Source organism: Sphaerodactylus townsendi, linkage group LG03 (assembly GCF_021028975.2).
Source record: "Sphaerodactylus townsendi isolate TG3544 linkage group LG03, MPM_Stown_v2.3, whole genome shotgun sequence".
Lineage (NCBI taxonomy): Eukaryota > Metazoa > Chordata > Lepidosauria > Squamata > Sphaerodactylidae > Sphaerodactylus > Sphaerodactylus townsendi.
Window position 1 is genome coordinate 65549235 of NC_059427.1, and position 16221 is coordinate 65565455.

The window sequence follows — 16221 nt, forward strand, 5'->3', positions numbered from 1 at the left end:
AGCTGACACCAGTACATCCTATCCGAAGTCCACACATTCTGTCTTTGCCAATGGCTGGTGTGAGGGAGGAAATGAAGTTGGCATTTTAAGCTTGTGAGAAAACATCTAAGAGATTCTTCTTGAATTGAAAAACAATATCGATTCATATGAGACGAACTTACAAGAAGATAATTCTATGCCTCCATCAATACTGATAATAAATTTCACCCATGGTTTCCTGGGAAAGATCATTCATTTGGCAACATCAGGAGCAGTTCACAAATGGCCATTTTAAAAAGGCACTGTAGTGACTGCTAAGAAACAACTAGATTAGGAGTCTCCAACTAGATGTTCATGGACTACAATTCCCACGAGTCCTCCAGATGTTTGTGGACTATGATTCCCATCAGACCCCCAGATGTTCATCAATAGGATTTCCATCAGAACCTGCCAGCATGGTATTACATCAAAGAAAAATGGTGGGGGAAGTACAGAAAAAACAAGATTGATGATGGAGCTCACTACTGCTATTGTGCAGAACAAGTATGTACAAGGCACAGGGAAGCAGGGGCGGAGCAAAGGGAAACTGCCCAGGGAGTGCACGTGCCCTGCACCCCTGCCGCAGCGCTGCCTGCCCCACCAGACCCCAGAACGCCCACACCACACCATGGCTCAGCCACGCCTCTGCCGCGGCTCCGCCTGGGGTGTCTCGCCCCCTGCCCTACCCCACTGCAGGGAAGGCTTCAGCTCTGCTCACCATAGATTGCTAATTGCTGGCTGGCTTACTATGCCTAACCTGCATCCCAGAAATTTAACCTGAGCTTGATTGCGCATCCCCAAATAGAGCATATTACAGTAATCAAATCTAAAAGTGATCAGACCATGAATCCTCAGATCCAGATTTGCCCCGATTCTGTCTTACTACCAACCACATGTGAAGAGTAGATTGGTGCTGCTGGCTCTAAACCAACAGACAAGTTGAAGTCAAAGAATATGCAGTAAACATTACTTGCAAAGTACAGGCAAGCTCACAGTTAATGAGTAATCGATCAGCACTGCAAAAAATGCCCTTTGCTTGGTATTTACTGCTGGATTGCATGTTAAGTATTTGTATCTGCAAGGCAAATATTAAGCATCTAATGGTGCAGCTGCTGAAGGGGCCAGTTAATTGTTGCTGTACTGAATCCTTTTTAATGAAACATCATGGTGAAAGACCCTAATTATCTTCTTACATGAGAAACCAAAAGCAAAGAAAATCTCCGCTCTGTTCCCATTATTTTCCCTTGGTCTATTCCTGTGTCCTTCCACCTTGAAAAGAAATGTTTGCTGGGAAAAAAGGATAGTAACTGTTCTTTTAGTCACCCATATGAAGATGTAATTATCTTTTCATTTATAGTCTCCTAAGAATTTACATGGCAATTGTGTTGCTATGGTTACACTGACCTTCCCTGTAGTTTACAGGTAAAGCTGTGAATTGTAGAGTACGTTTCTAAGCATCCATGTATCCAGTTACTAGACAACTCCAATTGGCAAAAGGTCCCCAGCCAAGCATATTCTGTGTACTTGCATTTCAGACTCATTAGAGCAGCACAGCCTCATGGGTAGGCTGTGGGAAACTCAGATCCAAATTCTTGTTCAGCTTTGAAGCTTACTCACCCTCATCTGCTTTTCAGGATTGTTATTGGTATGCAATGCCTCTCTAAGATTGCCAACAGACCTGGAAGACAGTGCCTAATTCCTTTAAAAAAGGTTTAATATGTAGAAATGGGCAGGTGAAACTTTTCATGGCATGGCAGTTAATAACATTATGTGGTAAATAACATCCCACTATGTCTTTTTTAAAGAGGACAAGATTTTATTTCACTGTGCATTTCTTTCTGCTTGTCAGTGTTCTTTTGAAGGAAGGGATGGCTGCAAATACAACCATTAAATAAACAGTTTAGGAACATATGTGTTGGAACAATTTTCTTCAGATGAATCACAGAATGATTTGGCCCCAAACAACTGCCAGTTTATTGTCTGCCAGGGAGTTTCAGTTTACCAGAAATAAGGATCCTGAAATAAGGACAGCTTCTTGCAGAAATGTAGAGTGCTATCCTAAACCAACCAAAGTCTGCAGAAAATAGAAGTTTTGGATTTACACCCCGCCTTTCGCTTCTGTAAGGAGTCTCAAAGTGGCTTACAAACTCCTTTTCCCTTTGTCTCCCCACAATAGATACTTTGTGAGGTAGGTGGGACTGAGAGAGTTCTGAGAGAACTGTGACTAGCCCAAGGTCACCAGCAGGCTTCATGTGTAGGAGTGGAAAAACTAATCTGGTTCACCATATAAGAATCTGCCACTCATGCAGGGGAGTGGGCAATTGAACCTGTTTTTTCAGATACGAATCCACTTGCTATTAACCACTGTACTACACTGGCTTAGAAAGTTGCAAACCACCTTTGGATTGCACTATAATTGCACTTTAGTTGACATGATACCCTGTTTCCCTGAAAATAAGACAATGTCTTATATTAATTTTTGCTCCCAAAGATGCGCTATGTCTTATTTTCAGGGGATGTCTTATTTTTCCGCTCCACAGCTGCATGCTCTGATTGACAGGCATGCTTCCAAACAAAAACTTTGCTACGTCTTACTTTTGGGGGATGCTTTATATTTAGCACTTCAGCAAAACCTCTACTACGTCTTATTTTCAGGGGATGTCTTATTTTCGGGAAAACAGTATCAGTGTGTATAATGAACACGGATTGGAATGGGATGGGGTAGGGGAGTCCTGATCTTCCCACTGCCTTGTAAGTGGCATAACTTCAGAAAGGGCCTGTGCTATGTATATGTTAACTGTACCCTGGAAGCCTCATGTGCTATTTTCAAAGAAATGCTAAATGCCTGTTGTGAAATAGCAGGGGCCAAGCAAGTGTACACCCACTTCCCCCATTTAGGTGGTCACTATCCTGTATGCACAAGAGACCCAGGTGATCTATACAATTGTAATAGAATGTGAAACAAATTACTTAGGTTCAGTGTGATTTTTTTGTTGTCAGCAGAGGGCGCTCTAGAATTGTTTCTGGTCTTGCCCAATCTTAGAACTTCAATCTCAACATCTTTTATTTTGAGAAGTTGAAAGCGAACTCATTTTGAGTGCATGGCTCTATCTGACACAGAATCAGGTGTTTCATAAGGTGGACTGTGGCTTGTCTTGTTCCCTAATAAACCTGTTTGTTTTAAGCTTCTGTGTTGTTTTAGCTGTAATAGACTAGCTGTAATAGACTCCCACTGAGATTCTACTCAGAACTGTGACTGTCACCGACAGAAACTCCCTGAAGTAAGGGCTCAGGCAAAGGTTTTTCCAGGGAATGGAAAGAATTGTATGGAGAACCTCTATGCTCGGCCCCAAACCAGCCTCTGCTGGATTCTAGCTCTGCAAATATCTTTATCATAAATACTGCAAAATACTTTATCATAAATAAAGTTTGTAAGATTCTTAAAATAAATGCTTTAAGATCAGTTCACAACAAAATTTGCAGTATTGATTTAATTCTATTTTTCCCCCTTTGAAATGATATTAGCAATCTGTATTAGAGCTGCCAGCTCTGGCTTGGGAAATACCTGCAGATTTGGGGGGGGGGGGGTTGGAAATGGTGCATCTAACAACCAGTCGTTAAATTATTTGAATTCCGCCACCTGAACCAGTTGTTAAATGATTTGAATCCCACCACTGCCCTGTATCTTTGAACTCTCGCTGTCCCCAGCCACGCCCCTCTCACAACCCCCCCACCCAAATCGTTCCCCTGTCCAAGCGGCACCAAGGCAGCAAAACTCTTTGGGCGGGGACAAGACCAGAGCAGACGCGCTCCTTCCCTGGCCTTGTCTGCCTCCCCAGTGTCTTGCTGACCTCAGTGCTGTGCTGCTCACATGGAGGAAAGTAAAGTGAATTTTGAAGGTATAGTGCAGGGGTCCCCAAACTTTTTAAACAGGGGGCCAGTTCACTGTCCCTCAGACTGTTGGAGGGCCGGACTAAAAAAAACTATGAACAAATTCCTGTGCACAAATGATTGTAAAATGTTTGATTTCACCTTTCAGCCTTTCTGTCATGGTCTATTTTTAGAACAGTGACCAAAGTATGTCAAGTACAGGGTGGGCTCCAAATATTGTTGGGGAGGCTGTGGAATACCTTCCCCTGTAAAAAAACAGAACAGAACTTTCCCAATGAGGCATTCCATCTAACTTCAGGATCAAGGTTATCTTCCTGGGTTCTTTTCCCTCCCCTAGCAGCCAGCGAGGCAATGCATGCCAGCCTGGCTGATGCCTATGGGAGTGTGTGCGGAACAGAAAGCACTGAGGGAGCAACACATGGAGTAGCCTGTAGCAGGGAGGGAAGGCTGAGGAGCAGGCGTTGCCACATGTAAGGTTTCCAACTCTGGGTCAGAAAATTCATGGAGATTTGGGGGTGCCATCATGTAACTGCAATCAACAGCCGTTGGGGCCGGTTCCTCCTCTCCCTCGAGCCCCCACTGCACATGAATGGAGCCATCACTGCCATGCCTGGCGGGCCGGATAAATTCCTTCAGGGGGCCACATTTGGCCCCCGGGCCGTAGTTTGGGGACCCCTGGTATAGTGCCTTTAAAATTCACCTTACTCTCCTCCATCCGAGTGGAGCTGAGGGGAGGCTGCTTCAACCACTCCCATGCTCTTTCAATTTTCGTTTCATATTTAAGTGGTGAGGTGGTATCTGTTGAAGAAAAGGACAGTTCCTATAATGGTAGCCTGGGTATTGTCTCTCCAAAGCATGAACAAGATTGGGAGGGGTGGGGGAATGTAGATGAGAGGTCTTTTAAAAAAATTATTTTGCCCCATATGCAACCCAGAGAGAACACTGGCAAGGAATGTGCACTCTGTACCTGTTCATGCTCTTCATTTTGCTGTCACTTAACATGATGTGGTACAGTTTCAAAGAAGTTACCAACCAGCTTTGCATTATGTGATTGATCTATTCAGTGAAGAACAAGGAGAATGTCTGCATCAGCTACTACCAGACTGAGCTAAACGTATCAGAATAGGTCTTACCATACCTGTTCCCTCCTGCACCTCAGAGAGCTTGTTCTCATGCCTTCGTAGAATAAACATCTTTCTGTGGTCAAGCATGATAAAAGCATGCCTCAATCATATTAAACTTCTTCATGGACAAAAACAGATCTCTCGGAAACTGATCTTAATGTTATAGCTAACGAGTTCATTCAAAGAATATCTATTAGAACAAACACATTCAGTGTCATTCAAGTAAAGGTTTTTTTAATGGTTTCATCTTAATCCTTGTGGGTTGTACTTAGATGAGGAAGTCTGTATAGGTTTGCCACTAATCATACCCACACATTCTAACTATTGGGGTGGGGAGGTGAAGGAAAATTGGGAAGAAGATAGGTGGGATATTGTCAGGGGACTGTATCTAGGTGGTTGAGATTCATTCCTAACTCAATGTAATTGCTACAAGATATAGGTAAGCAGCCTGCTATATGTTACCACTGCCATTCTGGGACATTCTTTCCTTGATCTTTATGTTAAGGCTTCACACACTGAGTAGATAACTGGGCTTTTCCCTGACACTTTGGTCTCATGAGAACCAGGATTTCTTCCGTTATCTCGTGGGGGCAGGATGCCAAGTGACTTTCTATCTCTATCTGTTGCCGACCTTGGGGCATCTCAGCTCCAAACAAACTATGTCTCACATTTCTTGGGAAGGCGGGAGGGGGGACTAACATCAGAAAAAAGGGGATAGCAAACACCTGGTTCGCCAAAACTGGTTTTGCCAAGCTGGGTGCTTCAATGCCTATCAATAAACGCTGCTGATCAACAATACAGAGCCGGTTTATTGCTTCAAGGTTCGAGACCTAACAGATATGGAAGGAGATGATGCTTGTGGGAGCAGGAGAAGGGGTAATAAGGCATTAGGAGAATATTTGATTTTATTGTAATTTTAAGAATGCAAATAAAGAAACCAATTGTACTGTTAATTAAAAATTAAAGTTGTGTTTCAATTGTCTTAAGATCATTTGTTGAAGCCAAAAATGTGTTTTACAAGTTGAACCAAAACAGTAGAAGGTAACTATGCACAGGAATGCAGTCATTTCTTATAGCCGTAATTATATGGTTTTATTAATCATTTGTTCTGAATGACTTTGTTTTTAAGCAGTTTGCTAAGAAAGAAAGCTTTATAAAATCCTAGGTGTCATAACTGTGGATTTTCTTGGGACCATGGGAATTGTTCTGAATTACCTCAAAATTTGCTTGTTCTCTCTTATAGGATATGAGTTTGAAGTGAGAAGAAGAAAAAGATTGTGACTACTCTTTACTCTGTACATTGCTCAGAAACTGAGTGCACAGCAACTGTTTTATATTCTGCCCTGGTTCTGAGACTTCAACTATGCATTTACCAAATGAAGGCATCTGTCATGCCATAATTTAGAACATTTCAGAACTGAATCACCATTAGGAGTTAGGCAGAAACAAAACCCGTGTAAGTGAACATCCAGGAGAATTAAAAAATATACCCCTACAGGCTTTTCTGTGTTGCTTTTCTTAGTGTCAAATTTGTGACCATTAATTTGTCCTGTGCACATTGTATGCATATCTGCAGATCTTAAAATGACTAACCTCAAAGTGAATTTCAAAAAGAGGACACAGCAGGAGATTGCTGAGATACCATTATTATCACTAACCAACTCACACCTTTTCCTAGGTTAGGCCCAGCCCAGGGTATTACCCTAAATAGGCAGTCTCCACTTTAGTTGGGGGAATTAGCTGGAGATATAGAGCAAGAAGGGTAACTAGGATAGTCCTGGGTGAAAACTTTCCAATGAGCAGGTGGCTGTACCATTAAAATTGGTTTTATTAGAAAATAAAAATGGTTTAAAAGGAATATATTTGAAGCAATGAACACATATATATAGCATATATGAGCTCATAGCATATATGAGCTGAGTTCAGAGCAAAGAGAAGAAGTTTGATAAAGTTTCAGGGATGGGTGATAGTTTCCAGTCTTGAAGGGATGTCCAGGGAAAGCAGCGCTAAAGAGGAAAATGACTAGTGTATCCAGGAGTAAAGGATCCAGAACAGATGGATCCAGAACACACACACACACACACACACACACACACACACACACACACACACACACACACACACACACACACACACACACACACACACACACACACACACACACACACACAAAATGAATGATTAAAGAACCAATATTTATAACCCAAAATAGGTCCTGAAGTGGTTATGAGGTAAGCTGGCAAGAAAGGTAGAGTCAAAGAATTGATTGGTTTTCCCAGATTCCAAAAAAAAAAAAAAAAAGATAGGAGAGGTTTGATGAGTCATCAGGACCAAAGAGAATACTGATTGATTGCTGGGATGGGTGCAGATAGGGTAAGTAATGGTCTGCTTGGAGCCCTGATTAAATCACTTTAGGGATGGAGATTAGCTAGCCCCATTGTCCAGCCAGGCACACCTTAGGATCAGGGGGAAAGTTCAGTGTCTAACTTCCTTCCTGCCCAGGTATGATACATGAGATGGATCCCAAAAACGCTCTGACAAGCAAAACTTTGTGGGGTGCAGTGTCTTGCTCTTAAGCCAATCTTTCACCCTGTGCCTCAATGGCACTTTTTTTGTGGGAGAAGGGGTCTGGCTACTTATACAGGGGCATTGTTAGCGCCCCCTAAATTTCTGGGGAACTTTGTCCTAAATCCCCCATGGTCTCACTTTCATCCCCCACACTCTTCAAGAGAAACTGGAAATACCCTTTTGTTCCCAGTTGCATCCCATATTATTGTGCAGCAGCAAAATACTAGAGTATGTTGTGATTTCCCAAAATTTAGTGGTTTACTGAGCCATGAACATCTGTAGGCGAGTACAAAGTTTGGTCAGAGCCACAACTCATTAGAATCCAACTTCAGAACCATCCTTAGTGGTGCAGCATAACTATGAGAATGAAAAGGAACATTGAAGTGGGCAATGGTCACTGCATTGTTATCACTCTGAATTGCTTCTGAATAAACGCCCTTAAGATCTGGCAGTCAACAAAACTCATAAGTGTCACCTGTAGTGTTCTGTAGGGTTCTGTAGGGTTTAGTAATGCAACCTTCTGTGTCTATCTGTGCATTCCCAGTGCTTGTATTATGCACGTGAATGAAGCCATCCTAATTCACACAGTTAGGTGATCAGATACCCCCAGCTCAAGTGGGACGCAAAAGCCTCTCTGATTAGTGTTCAGGGGAACACCAGTTCCTCTGGACATGGAGGTTCCATTCAGGAGTAATGTCTATCTATGTTGATGGGCCTACCCTCCATGGGTTTGCCTAATTCCCTTTTAGAGCCATGTGTACAAAGGTTCATCTCTCCTAAAGATATAGCAACCTTTGTGAAAGTTGATGGCTAAGAGGGCAGAGCGGCAGCAGCAGCAGCTAGAGCAGGGGTGTCCAACTCTGGCACCCCAGATGTTCATGGACTACGATTCCCATCAGTCCATGCTGGCAGGGGCTGATGGGAATCATAGTCCATGAACATCTGAGGCTCCAGAGTTGGATACCCCTGAACTAGAGGCTCCTCCAACTACTGCTATCTTTCCACTCCCTTGCTGTCACTTTGGAGACTTCCTGATGGTCATGGGACAAGCCTTTTCTTTTCCCTACTGAAGGGATGCACACAGCCTCCTAAGATTTTGGGGATCTAGTTCATTTTGAACTATAATTCAGTTTCCAGATGTTCTATAGGTAGTAAATGTACAGGCTGTGGGTTCACTGCTGTAAGGTAAGATTTGTGTTGCACAAGGAGATCATTGAGATGACTGAGACTGCATTAATATACAAACACCTAATAAGATGTATTTATTTACAGGTTGGTTTTAAAGGAACAAACCAGCAGCACAGGTCTCCAAGTACACAGAATTAAAAAAAACTTGTCTGAGGCACAAACATTTAAATTGGTTATTACTTCAGAGAGTGCTTAGACTTTTCTACTGGCACAAATAGACTGTAATTGACTAGCCACTAGGTTGGGTCCTCTCTCACACCCAGGATTCCACCCACACCAGCCTGCCTTTTCCCCCAGTCAAATTAAAGTGTCAAATTAAATTGGATAAAGTCTGAACACCAGAGACACAGTTAACAACTGAGCACTCGCTTCTCTCCCAGAGGTAGAGTTAAACTGCTCTGCCACACTACCAGGCAGAGATCCCCTTCACGTTGTCTGCTCTTTTTCCTGAGCCAGACCTGAGCTCTCTCCCTGAGGCAGGTCTCAACCCCCGTTCATCTTTAGTGTTCCTCACCAACATCTCATCCCCCCTCTCAAAAGTGACTGGATGCTGGAGCAGAACTCCCATGGTCTCCCCTGAATGGCTGACACTCCCATCAAAGGAAGAACAGCTTTCTGTCCATCACTGTCATCTCTCCTTGCCAATTTCTTCTCCATCCTCTTTCCATCCTGCATTCCCCAGTAACATCTACAGCAGCCTCTCCCACAGTTGCTCCTACCTCCATCCCCCACCCCCATAGCGACTACACAGAAAATAAAATGCACTCATTTGTATTATTTACTGCATGGATAAAATCCAACAGGTAAAGCTTCCCCACCCCTTTCGTGCCATGGAAAGTTTGACCGGTTGAGGTTCAGCCTGCAACATATCTGTTAAAAGGGCTGTGTTCCCTGCTCTGCCGGGGGGAAATGAAGCATCGCCTAATTCTTGGTTTTGCCCTGTCCTCTGGGTGATCCCTCGAGCATCCACCTTTGGCCTAGGAGGTAGAGAAGGAGGGACGGGCCCGTTCCGATGAGAGGCCATGAAACTTTTCCTGCCCGATCACAGCTGAGTCACAGGGAAGAAACCAGTGACCTGTTGCCGACAGCTTGAAGCGCGCAGGGCGAAGGACTTTCGCAGCCAGGCGGGCCGGTGTGCGCGCGGGCGTGGCCGCCAGGTGAGAGGGCGGGGCTCCTGCCGCCAGGTAAGTAGGACCGCAGAGCCCGGCCGGTCTGTAGCGAGCCGTGCGCGCTGCGGTCGACTTCTGGATGCTGGCAGCAGCCGCGATGAGCAGGCGGAGGAAAAGGTAAACTCTTCTCCGGGTGGGTCGATCGGCTTCTTTTTGGTTGGGCCGTCGAGTCGGGCCCTCTCTTCGGATCTGGGTTGTGCGTCGAATCTCCGCCCTCTCTCCTTCCTCTCGGGCTTTTGAAGGAGTCCTTTGTTTGCAGAGCGAGGACCTCCAAAAATTTGCAGCTCCCTCCGGGGTACTTTTGGTTTAGACCCGCTGGCTCCTTCCTCCTGGGAGCAGCCGAAGCTGCTGAAGGCCATCCACGGAGCGCAAAGGGAGTTTGCTTGGTGGGTTCTTCCTTAGGGAATCCTGAGCATCTGGTTGAGCTTCCCAAATGCCCCAAGTTGTCCCCCCCCCCTCCTATGACCGGGGGTCCTCTTTCTAATCACACTTGTTTGTAAGTTCTCAGTAGCACTCATCCTCTCTGAAAAAAATTGTGTGTGTGTGTGGGGGGGGGTGTTACCTGCAAGGAGTGGGACAGAGGAAGAGATTCGCCTACTGCTTGCCCAGGGCTCAAAGCTGGGAAAGCAGCAAGGCACTAGACAAGGGTGCGCAGCCTGTTGAACTGGGGCTGGCACTTGTTGAACTTAACCTGCTGTCCTCTCTGAGAACATCCAGTAGCTGAGCCCAGGACCTTTGTCTCACTCTGTAGTATGGAAGTCTCCATTCTGTGGAGGAAAATTCAACAGCCCTCGCCTGAACCGTTGTGCTTTCCTGGCTCTGAAGGATGGAGGCTCTTGCATCTGTATTGGCGAAGGACAGACAGACTAAGGTGTAGCCATTGTACGTACACACTGCCTGATCAGCTTAGGTGAATTTATTCAACAGTTTTAGAAAATTTATATGCCTCTTCAGGGATCTGCTCAAAGTGCCTTACAAGTAAAAATGATCTGAGAAAATCATGAAACAACAGAAGTGGTCATAAAAGCGCCACAAACAAACACCAACCAGCCTAAAATGATCTCCATAAAACAGTCCTCTTAGAATAGAAGCAGCTGCATGCTAATCGTGACTACATACAGCCAAGGCTGAAATGAAAGTCTTGCAAGCACTTTCTTAGGAATGTCCTTGAGTACCTGCTTACCTCAACTGAATTTCTTTTGAGTTTCTCCTCTCCTGTCCATTACATGCTGTTGTTACAGACCACTTTGTTAAAATGCTGATTACATCTGTGCAAATTGCGGCGCAAGGAGGAAATATTCATGCAACAAAATATTCATGCAAAAACATGCAAATAACCTGCAGGAATACTACTGAAGCCCCAAGTTGCTTTTGTGGTGTGTGTGTGTGGCTTAGCCAAGACAATGTCACTTATGATTTTCCCTCTAAGATGAGAGGTGATAGATAGTATCTCCACGATGGTCCCCTTCCCCAGTATTTCAGCTTCTGCCATCAGCCCAAGAGGAGCCAGAAGAGTTGTTTTTTATATCTCACTTGTTCTTTACCTTTCAGAAGACTCAAAGCAGCTCACAGTCACCTTCCTTTCCTCTCCCCACAACAGGCACCTTGTGAGGTAGGTGGGGTTGTCAGAGTTCTTTAGGAACTGTGACTAGCCCAAGGTCACCCCAGCAGGCTGCATGTGGAGGAGTGGGAAAACAAATCCAGTTCACCATAGAATTGGAAGAGACCACAAGAGCCATCAAGTCCAACCCCCTGCCATGCAGGAACAGACAATCAAAGCACCCCTGACAGATGGCCATCCAGCCTCTGTTTAAAAACCTCCAAAGAAGGAAACTCAACTGTGTATTCCACTGTCGAACAGCCCTTACTGTCAGGAAGTTCCTCCTAATGTTTAGATGGAATCTCTTTTCCTGCCCCTTGAATCCATTACTCCTTGTCCTAGACTCTGGAACAGCAGAAAACAAGCTTGCTCCCTCTTCAACATGGCATCCCTTCAAATATCTAAACATGACTGTCATGTCCCCCCTTAACCTTCTCTTCTCCAGACTAAATATACCCAACTCCCTAGGCGTCTCTTCGTAGGGCATAGATTCCAGACCTTTTACCAATTTGGTCACCCTTCTCTGGACCCATTCCAGCTTGTCAATGTCCTTCTTGATTCGCCGTGCCCAGAACTGAACACATATTCCAGGTGAGGTCTGACCAATGCAGAATAGAGAGGTGCTATTACCAGACCAGAGTCTCCCACTCTTAGCCACCGTAGTACACTGAAATAGGGCTGTCTGTGGTCAGCCCCACTAGGAACAAGCTGAGGCCCAGTGCCATTGGCAGCACTTTCATGAGCTCATCCTAGAGCAGGGTGACAGTTGCATGAGTCTGTGAAGGAATGATGGGCATGAGCCATGACCATAGGAATGCCAACTCTGGCTTGAGGAATTCCTGGAAATTTGGCGGCATTGCCTGGGAAGGGCAGAGTTCAAGGAGTAAGGGGAGATCAGTAGTGATGTCACATAGCCTGCTCTCCAAAGCTGCCATTTCCTCAAAGGGTAATTTAATAGTTTAACACAACCAAAGGCCAGTTAAAAAAGGGGAAAAAACAGCAACACACGTCCATGACAGCAGAGTATAACAATTATTCAATAATTAACTGATTGAATAAATGATTAACTTTGAGTTCGTTCCTTGACTAAGTAGGACCTTGTGTTTATTATAAGCTAATGCACAAAACTTAGCTACCTGCTGGGAGGTGGTTACAACTTTGTCTTCTAACAAAATTTTTCTAATCTCTTGATCCTTTGCAATTATCAAGCCATGCTGAACAAGTAGAGGAAAAATAAAAAGCTCTATTTCTGGCTTATACAGTATGCAGTACAGCAAAATATGTATTATAGAATCCACGTCCCCAGAATTACAAACACATTTCTTCAAATGCCATGAGGTTTTTTTAAAATCTGCCCATAAGCATGGATGATGGAAATGCATCAAACCGTACTCTGGAAAAGTCCCATTGATATTTAGCTATGGTAATGTGTTGAATGTAAGGAGCTGTTGCCATACCAGTCCAAGATTTCAGCGGTCTATATAGGGCAGGAAATGAGGCATTGTCAGTTTGGGAATCAATGTCATCTAATCTATGATAGACCATCTTAGTTGCTGAGGTCAAATCCCGTTCAAGCAGCAACCTAGGGTCTAGCCCGATCTATCTAAGCTTCAGTATAATCTTCTCCAACCAGGTTGGATATGGTGATGTTGACAAGAATTATGATAGTAGGCCCTGGAGGTGCAGGTGAACTTTAAGCCAGTATTTAATGGCTCGCTTCCAAACTATAGTTTCCTCTTCCACTATTCCTGCCTCGTGTCTCAGTACAATGTTGGGAGCACATTTTGGGATGTTAAATAGAGTTCTAAGGAATGCTGTTATGACTTTTTCCAGTGGTGTAAAGTTGGATATATTGAGCTCCGTATGTTAGATGTGAAATAGATTTTGCTGTCAACAGTTTAATAGGAATACATCCTCCCCCCTGAGTACAATAGAATCTCAGTATCGCTTGGGCCTTCTTTTGTGTGGATTGGATATGAGATTGGGTATGAGCTGAGGGTTTGCCATTATATTGGAAAATTACCCCCAAGAGTGTTAAATTTAAGAGTGTTAAATTGTGTTGTTGAGTTTGCTGTCGGAGAACAGCCATGTTGGAAGCCGCCTCGAGCCCCTTGGGGAAGAGGCGGCCTACAAGTTCGAAATATAAATAAATAAATAAATAAAAGTATCTGAAGCATTTGACCTGATCAATTGAGTGCCCTTCGATCATTCATCTTTCCTTCTTGAACCTGGCATTAAAATGTACTATTTTGGTTTTAGGGTAATTTATTGTTAGGTGTTCCTCAGCACATTTTTGGGTTATTGCATTTAGGGCTCTCTTAATGGCTACTTTCGTTAGTGAAAGGGCAGCAATATCGGCCACATACATGAAAATGGATAATTTTTTCCCCTGAGGAGCATGGACAACCTTGTCCTTCAAGTCTGTTATGAAGGAATTGACATAGAAGTTAAATAGATGTGGTGCTAGGAGACATCCTTGCCTTACCCCCTTCTGTACTGGTATAGATGTTGTTAGATGTCCCTCTTGTGTCACCCTTACTCACAAAGAGGTGTTCTCATGCAGTTGGATTATTATGTGCAATAAGCATTTGTCAATATTAGTGCTTGGTAATAGGTGATCACGTGGCACATTATCAAAGGCCGCCTTAAGGTGGATAAAGGCTATAGTGAGCCTCTTTGGTGTCTGACATATTTGTCTACCAGATGGTTTAAGAACAAGCAATGGTTCGTTTCTGATCATCCTTTTTGGAAACCAGCCTGTTTCTGTCCTAACAGCTTTTCTTCCTTGAGCCATGTCAGAAACCTTGTACGCAGGTAGTTGGTATAGGGCTTACTTGTAACATTAAGTAGATAGACTGATCGGTCTATAATTGGCTGGGTCCTTTTTTTAAATATGGGGACTATTATGGCTTCTTTCCAATCTGTTGGAATATAGCCTGTATTGCTAATATAGGTGAAAAGTTCAGCAAGAATTGTGGCTCACCAATCAATATTAATTTTCAGTAGCTTTGGAGATGTAAAATAATTCCCTGGGGCTTTCCTGGCCTTTAGTTTGGAGATCGTAAGTGTGACTTCCTCTTTAGTTACAGGGGGCCATATAGGTGTGCTGTTCAATGAAATATGGTGTCCCAGGGAAGGCTGGTGATTTATAAAAAGTTTAGAAAAATGCTCCACCCAGTCCGCGAATGTTATTGAATCAGTTAAGCCCAATTTATTAAAATTATTATTCTGGTTTGTCAGTCTCCAAAAAGTGACAGAATAGTTCGATCTTACTGCCGTGGTGAAGTTGAGGAGTATACCTTATTGTCTCTAATTCTTTAAGCTCCTGATTTGTTCATAAGGTCGCTCATTTACTTTAGGACTGTGTCTTGTTCGGGTCAGGGATGGAGTGAAGGGAAACTGCGCCCGGGGAAAGCACGTGCCCTGCGCCCTGTTGGCGCTACACCACTGGTTCAGGGTTAGGCAAGGCTTTAAAAGACAACAAAAGCGCCTCCTCTGTGCAGTTATCCAAGCAATTTGCATGCAAAGGGTTGGCAGCTTGCTTCTCAGCCTGCTGTGTTGATATATTATGCTCCCTTTGAGACACAGGTTGTATCAAAGATCTTAATCTCACGTTGTAAAAAACTCATGTTAGATATATATTAAAAGGTAGGAGTTTTTGTCTTATATCCCATAACCAGGATGGTATTCTTGTTGAACTTAATGTAAGTAGGATTTTCTGTTGTGTTCTATAACTATACAAAGTCTCAAAGTTCTTGAGATCAATCTGTTTTGGCTTTGTTTTCAAAATAATGGCTAAATGTGAATCACTTCCTGGACTGAAACCCCCCACCAGCAATATCAACCACACCTTTGCATAGCAAGTTCCACCCAAACACTTACTGATTGGTTCCCTACACTGGGGCATGGACAATATATACCCCACTAAAACGTTATCTTATCACTGGTCACAGTGTATAACAGACTTCCCTCTGTGATACACCTCTGAAGATGCCAGTCACAGATGCAGGTGAAATGTTAGGAACAAGATCTACCAGACCATGGCCACACAGCCCGGAAAACCCACAACAACCAGTTGAACCCAGCTGGGAAAGCCTTCAACAATACTGCTGAGAATTTCTTTCCTTGTAGCCCAATAATGCATTTTGCCTCTATAAGGATGAATGGTTAGGGAAATTTTACATTTTTCTAGGATTAGTTTGGCAAAAATCTCTAATTGGACTGCACAGTGCTATTCCTATATTTTCCAATTCATTCCCTTCGTAGCACCACAGCCTTCTTCAGTTAAGAGATATTGGTTGCCTCAGTTCTTTAAAAACAGCTTCAGTTTTTAAAATAAGTAAAGATAGCACCTCTTGAATATTCATCTTTCTCATTGTCAAAAGACCTCCTCCTGTTATCAGCATCCATGGTTGAATTTTAATTTTCAGATAGCAGCTGGTGACTTTTCAAATTGTCACTAAAAAAGGGGAGAAAAGAGAAATTTTATACAAACAATCCTAGGCTGCCATTGCAGCTTGCTGCTGGAGAGGGTTAATTGCAGCAGTTTCAGTTAAAATCACAGAAGTCCTATTACTTGAAAGTTAAAACAGTTTGTTGGTTCCATCCAAGAGTAGCAAATGATAAACTGAAACAATTCAGATAACGGGCATCAGAGCTAAGC

The 16221-nt window shown here is 43.6% G+C and overlaps 1 protein-coding gene across 1 annotated transcript in view; it reads left to right on the forward strand.

Moving 5' to 3' along the window:
- The first annotated feature begins 9954 nt into the window (after positions 1–9954).
- The window catches only part of LOC125430046 (hyaluronidase-4-like), a 53613-nt gene continuing 47346 nt past the window's right edge, over positions 9955–16221 (forward strand). Inside the window, exon 1 of the mRNA XM_048491729.1 lies at positions 9955–10075. Within this exon, the coding sequence (XP_048347686.1) occupies positions 10038–10075 (38 nt within the window). The 5' untranslated portion in view covers positions 9955–10037. The remainder of the gene's footprint in view (positions 10076–16221) is intronic.